The 20,837-nt window shown below is 45.0% G+C and overlaps 2 protein-coding genes across 2 annotated transcripts; one reads left to right on the top strand and one right to left on the bottom strand.

Moving 5' to 3' along the window:
- Positions 1–3,847: 3,847 nt before the first annotated feature.
- LOC132892190 (general transcription factor II-I repeat domain-containing protein 2-like) lies at positions 3,848–5,025 on the bottom strand. Its single transcript, XM_060930583.1, has 3 exons — positions 4,606–5,025; positions 3,994–4,496; positions 3,848–3,862 (listed from the first exon to the last, which is right to left on the bottom strand). The coding sequence occupies exons 1-3, from the start codon at positions 4,886–4,888 to the stop codon at positions 3,848–3,850; spliced, it is 801 nt and encodes a 266-aa protein (XP_060786566.1). The 5' UTR covers positions 4,889–5,025.
- Positions 5,026–7,406: 2,381 nt separating this feature from the next.
- Positions 7,407–8,420, top strand: LOC132891354 (gap junction gamma-1 protein-like). The gene has a single exon (XM_060928867.1). The coding sequence runs from the start codon at positions 7,407–7,409 to the stop codon at positions 8,418–8,420; it is 1,014 nt and encodes a 337-aa protein (XP_060784850.1).
- The last annotated feature ends 12,417 nt before the right edge of the window (positions 8,421–20,837 follow it).

Raw genomic sequence — 20,837 nt, 5'->3', positions numbered from 1 at the left:
GTGTGATGTGTATATGAGGTGTATATGTTGAATGCATCTCTCTTTGGATGAGAACAGCAAGGCTTCTCAGTGCCATACAAAAAAATTCTTATTTTTTTATGAATGTTTTTGCTTACTGCTATTCATAATGTGGACTTTTTTTTGGGGGGGGGGGCTTGATGTGGATCCATCTAGCCATTCTGTTTGAGTCTTTTGTTTGGTCTGAAAATTGGGGTGGGGGGGTTGTTGTTGTTTTTGTTTTTTAGTTCTGGGTATGGTGTCATATATATAGTTCTTTCTTTTAAATCTGTTTATTTCTGTTTGCCATGACTGTTTTGTGTGTTCCACTGATATTGCTTCGTAACTTGAAGTGTTATGCGTAAATGGGTACACAGCAGTGAGCTTTTCTCCCACTTAATGTGCACTTTTCCCTAGGGCTGCTCGATATTGGAAAAAATCAATATCACGATTTTTTCAGTAAATATTGATATCGTGATTTTTAAAACGATATTTATACACCTTTTTTTAAAGCCCCGATCATCAACACCCGAGGCACCGGGCCACATTTTTATAGTACAGGCCTCATAGGCTACCTATCAACCCTTCCCGTTGTACCCTGAACCGCCTTTTACTTAAACTATTTACTGTGCAAGCGCGTACTTTGCATAGGTCCTATCGCCTGCACAAGGCTCACGTTCTCCTCACTCAACATTTCCGATCACAGAGGATGGAGCCAGCGCTGGTATTACCAGTGATTACTGCGTAACGTCCACACTGGCTCGTAGCCAGCCAAGGATAAAAAATCTCTCTCTCACACACACACACACACACACTACAACGTAAGCTTGTGTGTTGTTAAGACACCAACATTAAACACGCACACACACGGACTGGCCATTGGGAGTAGCGGGAGCTTTCCCGGTGGGCCGGTGGTTTAGCGTGGGCCGGCGGAGGAAAAAAAAAAAAAACTGTTAACATTGCTTATCATATTAAAGGCCAGCGCGCAACTGTTTTTTTTTTTTTTTTTTCTCCGCCGGCCCACCGGGAAAACTCCCGCTACTCCCGATGGCCAGTCCGTGTGTGAACACGCACAATATAGAGACAAGTCCTTAAGAATTAACATACATGAAAATAGCTCAGTGGCATGTAAACATTCCCTGAAAGTGTAGGTGGCACTGTGGCTAGATGCTACGTGAAATGGCACAAGGCAAACACCATGCTTCGCTCAGTCAACAGACAAAATCCACGAACCCAGTAGTCCTCCTACTACTGTGGGTTAGTGTTCTGTGGCCAAAAACACCCTATGCACAGTCATTCCAAAACATCCCCACTAGTTGCAGGTTATGTCTCAAATACAGATATGCGTTGTGGATTAAGCGATCTATTTTCAAGCATCAGGCTTCTCTTCCTTCATCTTCCAAATGTGGACTCCGCTATCTTTTTGGCATGTCAGCATTGAAATACCATTTGCAGAGATATTTCACTCGAAAAGTAAAAGCAACACATGATTAGGGCTACATGATTAGCAAGGGGACACCGTTTTAAGCGCACGGAATTTTAAAAACAATGTAATTACATCTGAGTCTGTCTACATCGCGCAATAAACCCGTCCTTAGCAGAACCTACTTCAAAGCATGATGCTAGCTGCAGATGCACAAGTCAAAATCAAATGAACCCAAGTAAACATGCCGCGGCGGGCAACATTAATAACCAAATTGCCTTACCTTAAAACGCTGCCTTGACCACAGGACGACTCGCAATTATTCCACTTAAATCCACACGGTTTAACACATCTAACACAGCTAGCAAGCTGGATATGTGCTATTATTGTTGTGCTTGTTTTCTTCCGTAGATGCCATTTTTACATTACCCAGTCCCACATCCAAAAATATGACGTAAATATATGTTAATTGTATTATTATAACAATTAGCAAGCAAATCAAACAACATATTAACAAATCAATATATTAAATCACCCGACACGTATGAAAACAGAAGAACTGATTTTTTACTGTTGCGGATATATCGCGGGAGTAGAATGGATGACGTATACAAGGCTACGGTGTGCCTTAGGGGACAGAAGGGTTCGTTTTACCTTACAAATGACAAAAAATCGTTTCATATCGATATTATGAATTTTGATATCGTTTGACACCAATATCGATATTGTGATAAAAATACGATATATTGCACAGCTCTACTTTTCCCCTTTAATTGCTTCAGTCATTTGAATGCAACAAGGCAAACATGTTCATGCTGTAACATAAGCCCAGGGTGTGTATAAATAGTTTTTTTCCCCCTGCCTACTTGCATTTGTTCCTCGAGTGAAATTAAAGCAGGAAAATTGAACAAGAGCTTAGCTCAGGGGTGCCAGGGTGAAATTGGTAAGGGGGCCAGATTTTTTTCAAGTGGGACCTTGGGGGCCGAATTACACTTTTGGCCTGAAAAGACCAGACACTAACTCAACAAAAGGTCATTATTTTATATGATTTTTGAAGGCCTATACGCCCAAAAGGAATTGTAAAGCTATAGCCTCAAAATGAGGCGCACAATAACATGGCAGACAAAAGCAATTTACCCTCTGAAAATGTGACAGTCTAAGCATGCAAGTAGCCTACATTTATTAAAAAAAATGCTACAGAAATGGACTAAGACACAAATAACACAAGTGTAAACTGTAAATGACTTAGATCAGATTTATTGATCTTGCACATCAAAAACATGTCAATGCATAGGCCTAATTAGGCCAATTAAAACGATTGGCAAGTAGGCCTAAACGAGTCAAAAGAAAGAAGTGCCAGGGTAAATAATTCCACCAATAGGTCAAGTGACTAAATATCCAGTAGCATTAGTTTAAAAGAGCCAAATATGACTGAACATACCAATAAAAACAAACTACAGATGGCACATTAACTTTGCTGGTCAAGTCCCACATATATTTCCACACACCCATCCTGTTTATTCCCCCTCAAGCACACAGCACAAGGTTACATGGGGGAGAAATACCAGCTACATTTTACATGTGGAAGCCAGAAGTCTTTGACTTTTTACCAGCTTGTCGACATTGGGGGACAGACTCTGGGCAGTTGCTATTTTCATGACATCGTTGAGATGTCCATGGGTCAGATGACTACGCAGTTTCGATTTATTAATATTCATTACTGAAAATGCCTGTTCACATAAATATGTTGTCCCGAACATACAGAGTATTTTACCGGCAAAGGCCGTGATAATTGGGTACTCTGATGGCAATGACTGATAGAAAGATTGGATTCCAACAGATGCGTATTTATCCTTCAACGGCGCGCAACACTGCAGGTCTATGAGTTCTATTTGCATCGCCTCTGGGACCTCAGAAGCGTCTGTCGTGAATGGAGAGCGAAAAAGCGCAAAGTCCTTTTCCAGTTCAGAGAAAACCGTGAAACGATTGGCAAACTCATGCATGAGTTCTGAAAGCAAACTTGCATACTTGTCCATACTCTGATCATTGAGAGGCAGAGATTTTAGAGAGGGGAAGTGGGCTGCATTGCGCTTGCAGAGCTGCGTCTTCCATAATGAAAGTTTACTTTGAAATGCACGGACACTGTCGTAATACTCGGTGACGAGTTTGTTGCGACCTTGCATTGTAACGTTCAAGAAATTTAAGTGTTCCGTTATGTCCACTAAAAAGGCAAGGTCTCTAGTCCAGTCGGGGTCATCCAATTCCTCCACGGGCTTCCCTTTCGCCTCCATAAACTCTGCTATTTCAGTGCGTAATTTGAAAAACTGTTTGAGAACTGTGCCTCTGCTCAACCAACGCACATCGGTATGATAGGGAAGGCCCTGATGAATGTCATTTTCCAAAAGAAAAACATCAAACTGCCGATGGTTAAGTCCTCTTGCTCTGATAAAATTCACAGTGGCAAGAACAACGCTCATAACATGCTCCATTTTCAGACTTTTGCAGCACAAAGCCTCTTGGTGTAATATGCAGTGAAAGTTCCAAAATACCCGTTCTGGATTAGCCTCACGTACCTTTTCTCTCAACTTCGTAACCACTCCGGTCTTCCTACCTACCATGGAAGGTGCACCGTCCGTAGCCACACTGACAGCTCGACTCCAGTCCACCTCCAGATTGTCAAGGGCCCCGACAAGGCTAACATACAAGTCGTTAGCTGTAGTGGTGTCTGTCATAGGCACAAGGGAAACAAACTCCTCAGTGATGTTTAAAGAAGCATCCACTCCGCGAATAAATATCGCTAACTGGGCCACATCAGTGCGCTCATCGAGAGCAATGGAGAACGCGATGAAGGACTTAATCTTCTCTTTAAGTTGGCTGTTCAAGTCGCTGGAGAGTTCTTCCACTCTCTCGGTCACCGTAGTTCGGGATAAGCTGATGTTCGCAAAAGCTTGTCGCTTTTCTGGACACACTAGGTCGGCTGCCTTGAGCATGCACGTCTTGACGAATGCACCCTCCGAAAATGGCTTGGACACTTTTGCGATCTCCCACGCGATGATGTAGCTCGCCTTCACTGCCCCTAACATGAAATAAAATGTACAACAAAGATATTGAGACACCCCTCTTTGAAAACAGCCGCATTTAACATTAAAGGAGAACTGAAGATGATGTATGATATTAAAACGAACCTTCATGTGTCTCTCGAGACTTTGAGAAAGCTGCTTGCTGTTTTTGAAGGTTTGAGGCAAGCTCATTTAGCTTTTCAGTCCTGCGTTGCCCGGTGAATTGGCTGTATTTGTCGGCGTGGGTCTCGTAATGTCTTTTGACATTGTATTCCTTCGGTACAGCCACTTGTTGCGAACAAATCAGACAAACAGGTTTTCCCCCTACTTCCCAGAAAAAGTATTTCTCTCTCCATTTTTCCTGAAAGATGCGACCCTCAGAATCAACTTTTCTCTTTTTAGACAACATCTTGTGAACGAGCAACAACTAGCCTACTCTACATTAAATCCGGGTCATTGCACCTGCGCGTGCTGCAGCAAGCAGAGAGCAGCTAAAAACGAACCGATGGATTACACGAAAATGGAATCAAATTGAAACATTAGATTTAAAATCATTACGAAAAAACCCCCCAAAACATTCGATTTTTATTAATTTATTATTAAAAAAAAAGTCTCATGAACCACCGGGCCGGATGTGATGACCAATCGGGCCGTTACCATGGCACCCCAGGCTTAGCTAGAATAATCCGATACTCGACCATTTCCCCACCCTGGTAAAATCAATTTGCTGTAAATCAAATAATCTCAATTACAGAAGAACCCTAGTTCTAAAATACCTTCGTAACTTGAAGTGTGTTATGCGTAAATGGGTACACAGCAGTGAGCTTTTCTCCCACTTAATGTGCACTTTTCCCCTTTAATTGCTTCAGTCATTTGAATGCAACAAGGCAAACATGTTCATGCTGTAACATAAGCCCAGGGTGTGTATAAATAGTTTTTTTTCCCCCTGCCTACTTGCATTTGTTCCTCGAGTGAAATTACAGCAGGAAAATTGAACAAGAGCTTAGCTAGAATAATCCGATACTCGACCATTTCCCCACCCTGGTAAAATCAATTTGCTGTAAATCAAATAATCTCAATTACAGAAGAACCCTAGTGTTTAACCACTGCAGTTTCAGCAAAATAGAAAGATAAACGAAATAAAAGTGCCAGTAAACACAGCAGTTTTACATATGACAGAAATTTCAGTTAAAATTTACCACTCAAAAATATTTTATGTATCTCATATCTAGTATGTGCATAATAAAGTTTATTTTATTTGCTCAATTTATGCTCATGGTGATACAGTCTTTTTCATAAATGTGTTTATTATTTTTTAATGTATAATGACCTTGGGTGTGAGAAATGCATTTTATGCGTAAGGAAGCATAAACTGTGTGTGTTGTATTAATAAAACTTCAATAAAAATGTACTGTTTTATTGCATATATTTTTGACTTTTTTTTGCTTTTCAGACCTTACACTTAAATGCACTTAGGCTTTCGTCTAAACGGGGGAACAGGGGCGCTGCGCCCCCTTACCGACTCCGTGAAAACATCCCAGCAACACTACGTGACAATGTGTCTAATCATCAAATACGTTATAATTGCTCCAAAAATATTCCAATCATAGTAGATACACCGCCAGACGGTGCAAAAACAATCCGAATTGGCGTTTTCCAGACTGAGGCGCCATGTTGTTTAGTTGTTTACTTGTCGCGGCTGCTCTCGCGAGGTTTGACATGGGTTGCAAACAAGGTCAGCTGACTTGTAGAGCGAGATTTCTCGAGACTGAATGACCTTTCACCCACCGGCGCGGGAGCTTTTGACAGAAGTAATTCGCGAGTTGTTTTTGTTGACACTTGGGCATTTAAAGATGTCATCCCGCGGCATGAAGCGGAAGAAAGCCAAAGACTGTCCAGGGCAGAAGATGATTAGGCCAAATAAAAAAAAAATAGTGTGTTTCCGGTAACCCGACCGATCGAGAATTTCCGCGTCGAAATTGCCGACCGTAAAGTTTTGATTACAAATTTCCCTCTATATTTTAGTGTAAGCGGCGTTAGTTTGTCATAATTTTTTGTTTCAACGCATTCAAGTTGTGAAAGAAACGATAAAAAGTAAAATGTTTCGCCACTTCTATCAGCCCTCCTGCATAAACTGAGCCGAGCCGCCATTTTGAATCCTCATTCAAGGCTGTAATGCAAATTGCTTCCTTTTCAGTATACAAGTGTACTTCCATGGCAGGGAAAAACACTACATTTTGCCGCCTATGTAGTCCCCTATTTATACAAATAGGAGTCATTCAGGATTCAGCCATGTTTTTGCTCGACCCAAGTTCTACAATAGGCTACGCTAGGCCGTCTGCTTTTAATGGAAGGAGCCTAGCCTAGGACGTTATTTTCACGTTATTTCTTGATAAGGTGTTTTCACGTTATTACATGAAAATATCATGAAATATCGCTTCCGTAGATCATAACTCAAACTCTCGCGATATTTTTTTATTCGTTTAAAGATTTAAAACACTTATTTTATTATGATGTGTGGATTCTGTGCCAAAATAATATTTTGTAAGATGTTTACTTGTGTTAATTTTTTCGAACAAAATAAAAAAAAAATTAAGGAAAAAAAAACTTTCCTACCTACCGACCTTATTTTAGTATTTCATGTTACCGGAAACACACTATTTTTTTTTTTTTTGGCCTTCCTTTTCTTTTTCAATGTTGACAGACAATTTGTTACAATTTCCCTCTCAGATAGCCTCAGAATGTCCCATTGGAGCATTTTTCAAAGGCTTTGCACGGCGGGGGGGGACAACCGGCACCATCTCCCCTCCGCTCCCTCGCCATGGTGAGCGCCCTCATACTAAATTTTTCTAGAAAAAACCCTGAATGAGTCCTAATTTTTCATTTTTCTTGAACAGTACTGACCAGCGTGCTGTAGCAGTGACGACATGAGTTGGAGTTTCCTGATGCGTCTCCTGGTGGAGCTCTCCAACCACTCAACATTTGTGGGCAAGCTGTCGCTTACGCTGCTCATTGTGTTCCGGATTGTACTGACCGTGGTGGGTGCCGAGACGATATACAAAGATGAAGAGAGCGAGTTTATATGCAATACAACCCAGCCTAGTTGCAAAAATATGTGCTATAATGCATTTGCACCACTCTCGCATGTAAGGTTCTGGGTTTTTCAGACCATCATGATCACCACACCCTCTATTCTGTACCTTGCCTTTGCCATGCACAAGATCGCACGCATGGAGGACGATGATTACGGACCACGGGGTAGGCGCAAACGCATGCCTCTGGTAAACCGCAGTGCCAACCAAAACTGCGAGGAGGCTGAGGACAGTGGTAAGGAGGACCCCATGATCACCGAGGAGATCGAGCCAGAAAATGACAAGGAAAAAGAAAAGAAGGATGAGAGGAAGAAACATGACGGCCGGAGACGGATCAAGCGTGATGGCCTGATGAAGGCATACGTGCTGCAGCTTTTTTTACGTGCGGCTTTCGAGGTGGCCTTCCTGTCTGGCCAGTGTCTGCTGTATGGGTTTGTGGTGGCTCCGTCATACGTGTGTTCGCGTAGCCCATGTCCCCCCACAGTGGATTGCTTTGTGTCGCGTCCCACCGAGAAGACCGTCTTCCTGCTCATCACGTATGCCGTGAGCTCCCTCTGCCTGCTGCTCACCGTGCTCGAGATCTCGCACTTGGGCATCAGTGGCGTCCGTGACATATTCCAGAGCCGTGCAAGGTGCCGCCACCAACAACATCAAGCCAGTCAGACGGCCTCGGTCTACCCACGTTTCATACTCCATGGCAACCCAGGTGCAAGAGCTGAATGCAGTCTTCGTGACTTGGGCCGCGAGTCTCAGGGTGATGAGGCGTCCTCACAGGAGCTGGGCCATCTGCGGCGCCACCCGAATCTAGCACAGCAGCACCTGGACCAGGGTTACCAGGATGAGGAGTAGACTCGACTGTGAAGCAGCAGCCCCGAGTCCAACGGCTTTTGATATTTCTGTTTTCCACCTCGTGTGTGATGTGTATATGAGGTGTATATGTTGAATGCATCTCTCTTTGGATGAGAACAGCAAGGCTTCTCAGTGCCATACAAAAAAATTCTTATTTTTTTATGAATGTTTTTGCTTACTGCTATTCATAATGTGGACTTTTTTTGGGGGGGGGCTTGATGTGGATCCATCTGGCCATTCTGTTTGAGTCTTTTGTTTGGTCTGAAAATTGGGGGGGGGTTGTTGTTGTTTTTTAGTTCTGGGTATGGTGTCATATATATATATATATATATATATATATATATCTTAACGCATAACACTTCAAGTTACGAAGCAATATCAGTGGAACACACAAAACAGTCATGGCAAACAGAAATAAACAGATTTAAAAGAAAGAACTATATATATATATATATATATATATATATATATATATTCTTTCTTTTAAATCTGTTTATTTCTGTTTGCCATGACTGTTTTGTGTGTTCCACTGATATTGCTTCGTAACTTGAAGTGTGTTATGCGTAAATGGGTACACAGCAGTGAGCTTTTCTCCCACTTAATGTGCACTTTTCCCCTTTAATTGCTTCAGTCATTTGAATGCAACAAGGCAAACATGTTCATGCTGTAACATAAGCCCAGGGTGTGTATAAATAGTTTTTTTTCCCCCTGCCTACTTGCATTTGTTCCTCGAGTGAAATTACAGCAGGAAAATTGAACAAGAGCTTAGCTAGAATAATCCGATACTCGACCATTTCCCCACCCTGGTAAAATCAATTTGCTGTAAATCAAATAATCTCAATTACAGAAGAACCCTAGTGTTTAACCACTGCAGTTTCAGCAAAATAGAAAGATAAACGAAATAAAAGTGCCAGTAAACACAGCAGTTTTACATATGACAGAAATTTCAGTTAAAATTTACCACTCAAAAATATTTTATGTATCTCATATCTAGTATGTGCATAATAAAGTTTATTTTATTTGCTCAATTTATGCTCATGGTGATACAGTCTTTTTCATAAATGTGTTTATTATTTTTTAATGTATAATGACCTTGGGTGTGAGAAATGCATTTTATGCGTAAGGAAGCATAAACTGTGTGTGTTGTATTAATAAAACTTCAATAAAAATGTACTGTTTTATTGCATATATTTTTGACTCTTGATTTTTTTGCTTTTCAGACCTTACACTTAAATGCACTTAAACGAAAGAGGAATTTTCTCCTTTCCTCATCACATTTCATAAATGCCAATGGACAGTTTCAAAAGCAGGCTGCTACCAGTCAATGCTCAAAACATGTAAGGACAATTGGAAACTTACATCTAAGATCCTGTATAACATAAGGTGTCGTGGCATTTTATACTACATTGTTTTACTTAGCAGGTGCATATCTTATACATAGTTCAGCAGCGGAGATCGGGAAAACCTGGGACGGGGGAGACTTGGGACAGTTTGTCTCATTCATCTCATTATCTCTAGCCACTTTATCCTGTTCTACAGGGTCGCAGGCAAGCTGGAGCCTATCCCAGCTGACTATGGGCGAGAGGCGGGGTACACCCTGGACAAGTCGCCAGGTCATCACAGGGCTGACACATATACCCCTTTTCCACCAAATCAGTTCCAGGGCTGGTTCGGGGCCAGTGCTGCTGCTGGTTCACAACTCGTTCAACTTGCGAGCCAGCTGAAAACCAGTTTGCTTTTCCATAGCTCGCGGTGCTAAGCGGAGTCACGTCATTACGTCGCTGTATACGTCAGTTACAGTGCTACGTTTACATAAACCTTGGCGCGAATATCAAAGCAAAAACAACACGGAAGAAGCAGCAGCAGCAACAACAACAACAACAATAATAATGGATGTCTTCGCATTTGTACAGCTGCTGCTTCTCGTCGCTTAAAAATGGCGATCTTTCACGGTCTTGTTATTGGTCTTAACAACTCCGCCTCCCCGCTGACGTAAGCGGTTCTTTCCTCTGGCCCAGCAGAGAGCTGGTGCTAGCCCGGAACCGGTTTTTCTGGCCCCAGAGCCAGTTCTTTGTCAGTGGAAACAGAAAACCCGGTTCCAAACTAAGCACTGGCCCCGAACCAGCCCAGGAACTGCTTTGGTGGAAAAGGGGCAATAGACACAGACAACCATTCACACTCAATTTAGAGTCACCAGTTAACCTAACCTGCATGTCTTTGGACTGTGGGGGAAACCGGAACACCCGGAGGAAACCCACGCGGACACGGGGAGAACATGCAAACTCCGCACAGAAAGGCCCTCGGCGGCCACGGGGCTCGAACCCGGACCTTCTTGCTGTGAGGCGACAGTGCTAACCACTACACCACCGTGCCGCCAGGACAGTTTGTATTCCCATAAATTAATTTCAACCAATCAGATTTTAGATTACATCAGAAGTTAGATGTTGACCCTTAAAGTAACCTACTTCCTTTGGAGCCACGAAGCTGGACACTGCAGTAAGGTCTATGCAGTTAAAGCTAGACGGCCTTTCGATTTCATAAAATTGGTGAAATTTAGTTCCCTCTGAAATTTGGTCATTGTGATATAAGTTTATTTCTGTAATATCTCATAAAATATCAGGCCATTCTGTGGCTGGGAAGTTATTTAATTTGAGGGGATTCCCGAGCAAATAATGTGCATAAAATCACTTGCTTCGTGCAGTTAAGCAGACAGAGGAAGTTCGTGTGTGTGCGCATGCGCAGGTTTACCTTCTTCTTTTGGGTTTTATGGCAGCTGGCATCCAGTGTTGCACTACTGCCATCTACAGGTTTACCTTTGACTGTGCACTGACAGTTACATCATTCTGTCGCTAAATGAATAACTGATCACACCAAGGTGCTCGCTGTCCGCCGATATTTATTAAGTTTGTCCTGTGTTTCCTTTCCCTCGTATATAACTGTGACAGTTCGTGTAAGTGGGTGGAGCACAGAAGGACGGCAGGCCAGAATAAAGTTCAATCACTTTGTTTATTTTTGCTCTTTTCAGATGTAAACACCACTCTCTCAGCCATGCACACGGACACACACACACACAAGTCGTCTGGCTGGGGAGAGAGCTCCCTCTGCTCTCGCGCTCTCTCCCTAAATAGGGCGCGGTCACTGGGAAGACACACAAACATTAATTAACGACAGGTGTAGTGATTCTGCCACTTACCTTCCCTGACTCCGCCCTCCTGTCACAGGCCGGCGCTTGACCACGCCCCCGCTGCCACATACCCCCACCGCCCGATTCAGGCCGGGCAGTCGTCCGGCCTGCAGCCGACTCCCCCCCCCCTTGACGGGACAGAAAGTCCGCCACAACCATCTGCGCCCCCGGCCTGTGGATCACCTTGAAATTAAAGGGTTGGAGTGCCAGATACCAACGGGTGATCCACGCGTTGGCATCCTTCATGCGGTGGAGCCACTGGAGGGGCGCGTGGTCTGAACAGAGTGTGAAAGGGCACCCCAGCAGGTAGTAGCAGAGGGCGAGGACCGCCCACTTGATCGCAAGGCACTCCTTTTCTATCGTGCTGTAGCGCCCCTTGCGTACCGACAGCTTTCTGCTGATGTACAGCACGGGACGATCCTCCCCCTCCACCTCCTGGGACAACACGGCCCCCAGCCCTCTGTCCGACGCATCCGTCTGTAACATAAAAGGGAGAGAAAAGTCAGGGGAGTGTAATAGTGGCCCCCCCGCACAGTGCAGCCTTTACCTCAGAGAAAGCCCGCTGGCACTGCTCTGTCCACTGGACCGGATCTGGTGCCCCCTTTTTAGTGAGATCAGTCAGTGGGCTGGTGATGTCCAAATAATTAGGTATAAACCTGTGATAGTAGCCAGCCAGCCCCAGGAACTGTCTCACCCCCTTTTTGGTCTTGGGCCTCGGGCAGGCCGCAATTGCTGCGGTCTTGTTAATTTGGGGACGCACCTGCCCATTGCCCAAGTGGAAGCCCAGATACCGTACTTCCACCCGCCCAATCGCACACTTCTTTGGGTTGGCTGTGAGACCTTCTCGCCTCAGCGACTTGTGGACGGCCCTCAGGTGTTGTAAGTGCCGCTGCCAGTCATTACTATAAATAATGATATCGTCAAGGTATGCGGCCGCATAGGTGGCGTGGGGGCGGAGGACCCTGTCCATCAGCCGCTGAAACGTAGTGGACGCCCCAAACAGCCCAAAAGGAAGTGTGACGAATTGGTGTAAGCCGAACGGTGTGGAAAAGGCCGTCTTTTCCCGGGATAATGGAGTCAAGGGGATCTGCCAATAACCCTTTGTTAAATCCAGTGTCGAGTAAAAATGAGCCGTGCCTAGCCGATCAAGCAACTCATCAATACAAGGCATTGGGTACGCATCGAATTTCTATAGTCGACACAGAACCGGACCGACCCATCGGCCTTGGGTACCAAGACCACCGGGCTGCTCCAGTCACTGTGGGACTCCTTGACGATGCCCATTTCGAGCATGGCCTCGAGTTCTTCCCGAACCACTTTTTTCTTGTGCTCGGGTAACCTGTAAGGGCGGCTACACACTACCACCCCCGGGGGCATCTCAATGTGGTGCTCTATGAGGTTGGTGTGGCCGGGCAGGGGCGAGAACACGTCCGAAAACTCGGTCTGCAACTGGGCAACCTCCGCGAGTTGGGTCGGGGAGAGGTGGTCTCCACAGGGGACCGGAGAGGTACGCGATACCAATGTTCCCTTTTGCACCTCCGGCCCCAGCTCCGCCTTCTCCGGAACCACCGACACCAACGCCACGGGGACCTCCTCGTTCCAGAGTTTGAGCAGGTTGAGGTGGTAAATCTGGAGCGCCCCACCCCTATCCGTTTGCCTCACCTCATAGTCAATGTCCCCGACTCGCCGTGTGACCTCAAAGGGTCCTTGGCACTTGGCGACTAATTTGGAGCGCGATGTGGGCAACAGTACGAGTACTTTCTCTCCCGGTGCAAACTCACTAAGGCGCGTACCCTTGTCATACAGGCAGGTCTGTCGTTCTTGGGCCTGCCGCAAATTCTCCTGAGTTAGGTGCGTGAGTGTGTGGAGTTTTGCGCGCAGGTCAATAACGTATTGGATTTCGTTTTTACTTGGTGAAGGTCCCTCCTCCCAATTTTCCCGCAGCACATTTAGGATGCCGCGCGGCTTACGCCCGTATAATAATTCAAACGGGGAGAACCCTGTGGAGGCTTGGGGGACCTCTCGCACTGCAAAGAGCAAGGGTTCGAGCCATCTATCCCAATTACGTGCATCCTCACTTATGACTTTTTTAATTATGTTCTTGAGGGTGCGATTGAACCGTCCAACTAAACCGTCCGTTTGTGGGTGATACACGCTGGTGCGGATCGGCTTAATACCCAACAACCCATACAGTTTGTTCAGTGTACGTGACATAAATGAGGTGCCTTGGTCAGTCAGAATCTCTTTCGGGATTCCAACTCAGGAGATAACGCGGAAGAGTGCCTCCGCAATACTGTGTGCTGAGATATTGCGAAGAGGCACTGCTTCCAGGTATCGCGTTGCATAGTCCACCAGAACTAATATAAAGCGGTACCCTCGTGCTGACCGATCTAATGGCCCGACGAGATCCATCCCAATTCTTTCGAACGGGGTCCCGATTAATGGTAGAGGGCGCAAAAGCGCTTTTGGTATGGCCACTGGATTTACTAACTGGCATTCGTGGCATGCTGTACACCACCTACGGACATCGCTGCGAATCCCTGGCCAATAGATTCGGGCCATTATTCGGGCTAGTGTTTTATCCTGCCCTAAGTGTCCAGCCATGCGATTAAAGTGAGCCGCCTGGAATACCAATTCCCGGCGGCTCTTCAGAATTAAAAGCTGTGTGACTCGCTCTTTAGTTTGAGTGTCCTGCGTCACTCGGTATAACCTATCCTTCATAATCGCGAAGTAGGGGAAGGACAGGGTGGCGTTCGGCGGGAGCGTTTGACCATCGATTACTCTCACTTGGTCAAACGCATGCCGCAGAGTCTCGTCTCGCAACTGCTCTAACGGAAAATCCGCGAGGGATTCCCCGAGAGAGGGAGGAGGAGCCGGCGGCTCCTCACTCTGACGCGGAGATGACGTAGACGGCTCTGTGACAGCTGCTCCCGCCAATGTGACACCGGGACCTCCCCCTGTTAAATGACAGGACCCACTCTTCACTAAATGTGTCATTAAATCCCAAAATCCCGGCCAATCAGTCCCCAAAATTATAGAGTGGGTAAGGCAAGGATTAACTGCCGCCTTCACTATAAATTTTTCCCCTCGAAAAAAAATGTGGACCGACACTAAAGGGTAGTTGTGAACATCCCCGTGCACACACAACACCTTCACCAATTGTGCTCCCCCCAATGCCTCGTCCTGCACCAGGCTTTGGTGGATTGAGGTCTGATTACAGCCAGAATCCACCAACGCCTGATATGTATCCCCTTGGATACTCACCGGTATGCGATACGCTCTGGCCCAATCGAGGGCGGCTCCCGGCGCGTCGGGGATCTGAACCACCGCGCCCATCTCCATTACTGAGCACTGCTGTTGGAGGTGGCCCGGCTCCCCGCCAAGCCAGCGAACCGGCCCGGGCTTCCTCTCTGCACTAGTGCTCTGGGGCTCACTCACCTGAGGGGGGAGAGAGACAGACACAGAAGGGAGACATGGGAGGGCACCGTGGGTGTGGCGGGCCGGCTGAGGTGGCGCCGGCCCCCACCTCCGCGGTGGGGGAATAGGGCGAGGAGGAGACACAGGAGGAGGGGAGAGAGAGAGAGGAGAGAAGAGGTGGTCTGCTGTCCTCCCATCGGGACAGCCGCCAGATGGTCCTCCGCCAGCTCGATTGCCTGATCCAGCGACGCCGGGCGGTGGCACTGGACCCACTCTGTGGTTCCCGCTGGTAAATGCGCGACAAATTGCTCCAGTACCACCTGGTCGATGAGTCCCTCGGCGTCGCAGCTGTCGGCCCTCAACCACTGCCAGCAGGCGTCCCGGAGTTGCTGGCCAAACGCGAACGGCCGGCCGACTTCCTCCAAGCGCAGAGCGCGGAAACGCTGACACTGTTGCTCTGGGGTGCGTCCCACCCGCTGGAGGACAGCCCGGCGAAGGTCCGCGTAGGCCAGCCGGCGGTCGGCGGGGAGCTGTAGCACGGCCAGCTGCGCCTCTCCCATTAGCAGGGGGAGGAGGCGCACCACGCGCTGTTCCACCGGCCACCCTGAGGTCTCCGCTACCTGCTCAAAGAGCGTGAGGAATGCCTCGGGGTTGTCCTGCGGGCCCATCTTCGTGAGGGTGAGGGGGAAGGGTCCGCGGCGGTGGAGATGGTGGACCCCGCCGACGCGAGGAGGTGCCGGAATGCCCGACGATCCTCCTCTTGTGCCAGCACCAGGGCCTCGAACCGTTGTTCTTGCTCCTTTCGGAGGGCGAGCAGCACCTGGTGCTGGCTCTGTTGGGCCGTGGTGAGGGCGTGGATCAGGTCGGCGAAGGTGGAGGACTCCATGGAGCTGTTCTCTTCTGTGCTCATTCCCGAGTTTCGGCACCACTGTGACAGTTCGTGTAAGTGGGTGGAGCACAGAAGGACGGCAGGCCAGAATAAAGTTCAATCACTTTGTTTATTTTTGCTCTTTTCAGACGCAAACACCACTCTCTCAGCCATGCACACGGACACACACACACAAGTCGTCTGGCTGGGGAGAGAGTTCCCTCTGCTCTCGCTCTCTCTCCCTAAATAGGGCGCGGTCACTGGGAAGACACACAAACATTAATTAACGACAGGTGTAGTGATTCTGCCACTTACCTTCCCTGACTCCGCCCTCCTGTCACAGGCTGGCGCTTGACCACGCCCTCGCTGCCACAATAACATAACATCTTTTCTTCTCGCTTTCCGTTACTGTAGTCCAGGGGTTTTCAAAGTGTGGGAGAGTCAGCCCCCCCTCAGAGAGCAAATAAACAACAGCGCCCCCCTCACAATTTTTGTTGTTGCTATACTTAATGTTCCATTCGTATTAAAAAAAAAAAACGGTTGTTGTACACATTTTTATTTTTTTCTTTTACACATTTTAAACATCTGTGCTTTTCTTTTTAAAACATCTTGTTTTACACATTTTAAACATCTCATAGTATCGTTAGCTAGCACCTCTTAGCAGACAACACACTGTGGCAGTGGAGCATCTTCAGATCCAGTCCATGAAAATCCAAACTTTAAATAATCGTGGTCATACTTCCTTCTTTTTTCAGTCCCCCCAGGATTTCGCGGGCCTTTTTGTGATTGTTGCGGGCTAAAATGTCTGATGTTGTGGGGGGGGGTTTTCCAAAAAACTGCGATGAAAGTTTCGGTGTTTTTTAGGTTTTTGTTGCGATTACATTGCGGGAGGAAGTGAAAGTTGCGAGAAATTGTTGCGATTTTCTCTTTTTGTGATTAAAATTGAGTGATATGTTAAATATTAAGTTATTACTGAAAAACTATTGATTAAAAAAACAAAGACACTGAGAAATGGTCCTATAAACAACTTTACCAATATAAAAGATGACCAGGACTACAAAAATGCAGAAAAATAGGCTTTACTTATCCAAATACTCATGTTGGTTCAAAAGTTAAAGTGCAGAGAACCTCACAGCACAACATGAAGTTACCTTATAATATAATATAATATAATATAATATAATATAATATAATATAATATAATATAATATAATATAATATAATATAATATAAATGCCTCAGCTTTCATGAAAGAAAAAAAAACTATTAATACTAGTACTGTGTGCAGGCAGTCTCTCCTGAAGACTAAATTAAACAATAATTATAAACTAATAAAATAAACGGCTCAGGCTTCATAGAAAAAAAAACAATTTGAACAGAATCTCACAGTATGATGCTGAAGCTGCCTAAACAATGGAAAATAAAATACCATTTTGGCAAAAATGTTGGCAGCCATTAATTTCTTGTATTAAGTAAAAAAATAATGTGAAGTGCACACAGTCCTTCACTGTAAACATAACACACTTTCAGTAACAGAATTTAAGCCTACATAAACACTGACTCGCATATGCAGTGTTGCCAGATACTGCTGAAGTTTTCCAGTCCAAAATATGTTCAAAACCAGCCAAAATACACTTAAAATCGCCCAATCTGGCAACACTACGCGCATGCTGCTTCTCTTGAACGTATACACAGAAGTAAGGCGGAAGGTAGTTTGTCGACGTCACCTCAAGACGACGCCAACGATTGGTCAAATTTGCGGGAAGGTTGCGGTGATTGGATATAATTGCAACACCGCCCTGAATTTGCAAATCGCAACATTGCGAAATCCTGGAGGGTCTGGTTTTTTGCTTGGTCCAGACCCTGTCTCCTCACTCACTGTAGCTTTAGGTACTAAAAATCAATCCATTTTGTCTCTGGTAAAGGCTAGCTGAAGTTCGCTAAATGTCCGCAATAGTAACTTATTCTGGTTTATGTTTCCTCACGTTGCGCCCCCCCTGAAGAACTCTGGCGCCCCCCCAGGGGAGGCGCGCCCCACACTTTGAAAAGCCCTGCTGTAGTCGATCTTTCACATTTCATTCGCACACTCACATCCTCCATTTTTCTCTCCTGTTTCAAATTTGTATCCCACAATGCCTTGTGCGAAAGGGGAAAGCCCACCACGTCATGCATGATGTAATATCTTGTATTGGGTCATGGTGAAGCAGGAAAAAATAGTGGAGAATTTAGGGCCACTTGGCCCTAAATTTATTCATTGTTCTATGAAAAAAAAAATTGGAAGTCTGTGATTCAAATTCAGTCGTTTTCAGTCCACTAAACAAAAATAATTGCATGTCGGGGAAAATTCTTTTTATGACCTACACTTGAAAAATCTGAAAGGCAGTGTAGCTTTAAATATTTTTGTCAACTCAGACGTGCATTTTCTACTTCACCTCTACCTCCATTCTATGGTGTAATGTATGCTGGTGAATTTGGGATTTGTTCGGAATTAAAGTATGTAGCCTCGAGTTACCAGACATAGTATTATTTATGAAACTTAAATTCTGGGGAAAATCATTTAAGGATTTTTTTTTTCTTCAAAATGGCCAGATGGGGAGGGTTGGGACAGTTCATCATGTTGCAGGTTTTTTCTTGTGGTTTACAAACATAAAATTGTTTAAATATTTTTTTTGTTAAAATGTGGGCCTGTCCCTGCATGAGAATTAAGATTATTTCATTTCTTTTTGAGAATGGAACTGTTTTGTCTCGTCAGATTTTGGGTAAACTGACATTTTTCTATCACTGTACCAGCATTGTGTGTTCATACAGTTCATATGTTGCAGGTTTTGATAATAAATAAAAATTAAACATGTAGGCCTGGGTATTTTATTTTTGTTCCATGTCTCCCAACATAATGTCCCATATCTCCCCTCAATGTCTTATGTCTTTCTGCAAAAAATAATGACAGAAAAAGTGAAGCCTGAAGGCCAGTACATGTGACAAGCTGAGAAACTCATGTTGTGGTAAGAGGGTGTAGTAAATCCTCTCTAATGTAATATGAATGTAACGCTACCTGCAAAGAATTTCACACAAACTACAAAAGCTGAAAACATGTCCCAAGTCTCCCTGCTCTCCTCTATACAAAATTTGCCAACAACTATCACAACAGGTGTGTTGATATCCATCTTAACCAGTTGACATTTATATCCCATTGGTTTGTATGTACTCTAATATACTCGACAAGGATCAACAGTGTTTGTTCCGTTGCATACTATTGTTTGAGGAATGCTAAAATTTTATGTTTATTTATTTCATGTTTATTTATGCTGCTTTCAAACTTTTGGCTTACAGTATATGTGCTCAGATAGTATTGTGGCTCACTTGTATTGTAGGTAGCTTTGCATAAATGTGCATTTACATATCCCCTTTGTGGCCTACTGGTTATGGTGACACCTGTGGAAGAAGAAGGAGAAAGCCTTTCATCTCACAAGTACACATACAGTGGTGCTTGAAAGTTTGTGAACCCTTTAGAATTTTCTATATTTCTGCATAAATATGACCTAAAACATCATCGGATTTTCACACAAGTCCTAAAAGTAGATAAAGAGAACCCAGTTAAACAAATGAGACTAAAATATTATGCTTGGCCATTTATTTATTGAGGAAAATGATCCAATATTACATATCTGTGAGTGGCAAAAGTATGTGAACCTTTGCTTTCAGTATCTGGTGTGACCCCCTTGTGCAGCAATAACTGCAACTAAACGTTTGCAGTAACTGTTGATCAGTCCTGCACACCGGCTTGGAGGAATTTTAGCCCATTCCTCTATACAGAACAGCTTCAACTCTGGGATGTTGGTGAGTTCCCTCATATGAACTGCTCGCTTCAGGTCCTTCCACAACATTTTGATTGGATTAAGGTCAGGACTTTGACTTGGCCATTCCAAAACATTAACTTTATTCTTCTTTAACCATTCTTTGGTAGAACAACTTGTGTGCTTAGGGTCGTTGTCTTGCTGCATGACCCACCTTCTCTTGAGATTCAGTTCATGGACAGATGTCCTGGCATTTTCCTTTAGAATTCACTGGTATAATTCAGAATTCATTGTTCCATCAATGATGGCAAGCCGTCCTGGCCCAGATGCAGCAAAACAGGCCCAAACCATGATACTACTACCACCATGTTTCACAGATGGGATAAGGTTCTTATGCTGAAATGCAGTGTTTTCCTTTCTCCAAACATAACGCTTCTCATTTAAACCAAAAAGTTCTATTTTGGTCTCATCTGTCTACAAAACATTTTTTTCCAATAGCCTTCTGGCTTGTCCATGTGATCTTTATCAAACTGCAGATGAGCAGCAATGTTCTTTTTGGAGAGCAGTGGCTTTCTTCTTGCAACCCTGCCATGCACACCATTGTTGTTCAGTGCTCTCCTGATGGTGGACTCATGAACATTAACATTAGCCAATGTGAGAGAGGCCTTCAGTTGTTTAGAAGTTACCCTGGGGTCCTTTGTGACCTCGCTGACTATTACGCGCCTTGCTCTTGGAGTGATCTTTGTTGGTCGACCACTCCTAGGGAGGGGAACAATGGTCTTGAATTTCCTCCATTTGTACACAACCTGTCTGACTGTGGATCGGTGGAGTCCAAACTCTTTCGAGATGGTTTTGTAACCTTTTCCAGCCTGATGAGCATCAACAATGCTTTTTCTGAGGTCCTCAGAAATCGCCTTTGTTTGTGCCATGATACACTTCCACAAGAAGAAGAAGAAGAAACCTTTATTTGTCACATGCACACTTCAAGCACAGTGAAATTCATCCTCTGCATTTAACCCATCTGAAGCAGTGAACACATGCACACAGAGCAGTGGGCAGCCACACGAGAGTGCCCAGGTACCTTGCTTAAGGGCACTTCAGCCCAAGGCCGCCCCACGTCAACCTAACTGCATGTCTTTGGATTGTGGGGGAAA

This window comes from Neoarius graeffei, chromosome 9 (assembly GCF_027579695.1).
Source record: "Neoarius graeffei isolate fNeoGra1 chromosome 9, fNeoGra1.pri, whole genome shotgun sequence".
Classification (NCBI taxonomy): domain Eukaryota; kingdom Metazoa; phylum Chordata; class Actinopteri; order Siluriformes; family Ariidae; genus Neoarius; species Neoarius graeffei.
The sequence above is the reverse complement of the archived record's forward strand: the minus strand, read 5'-3'. Positions and strand labels throughout refer to the sequence as shown.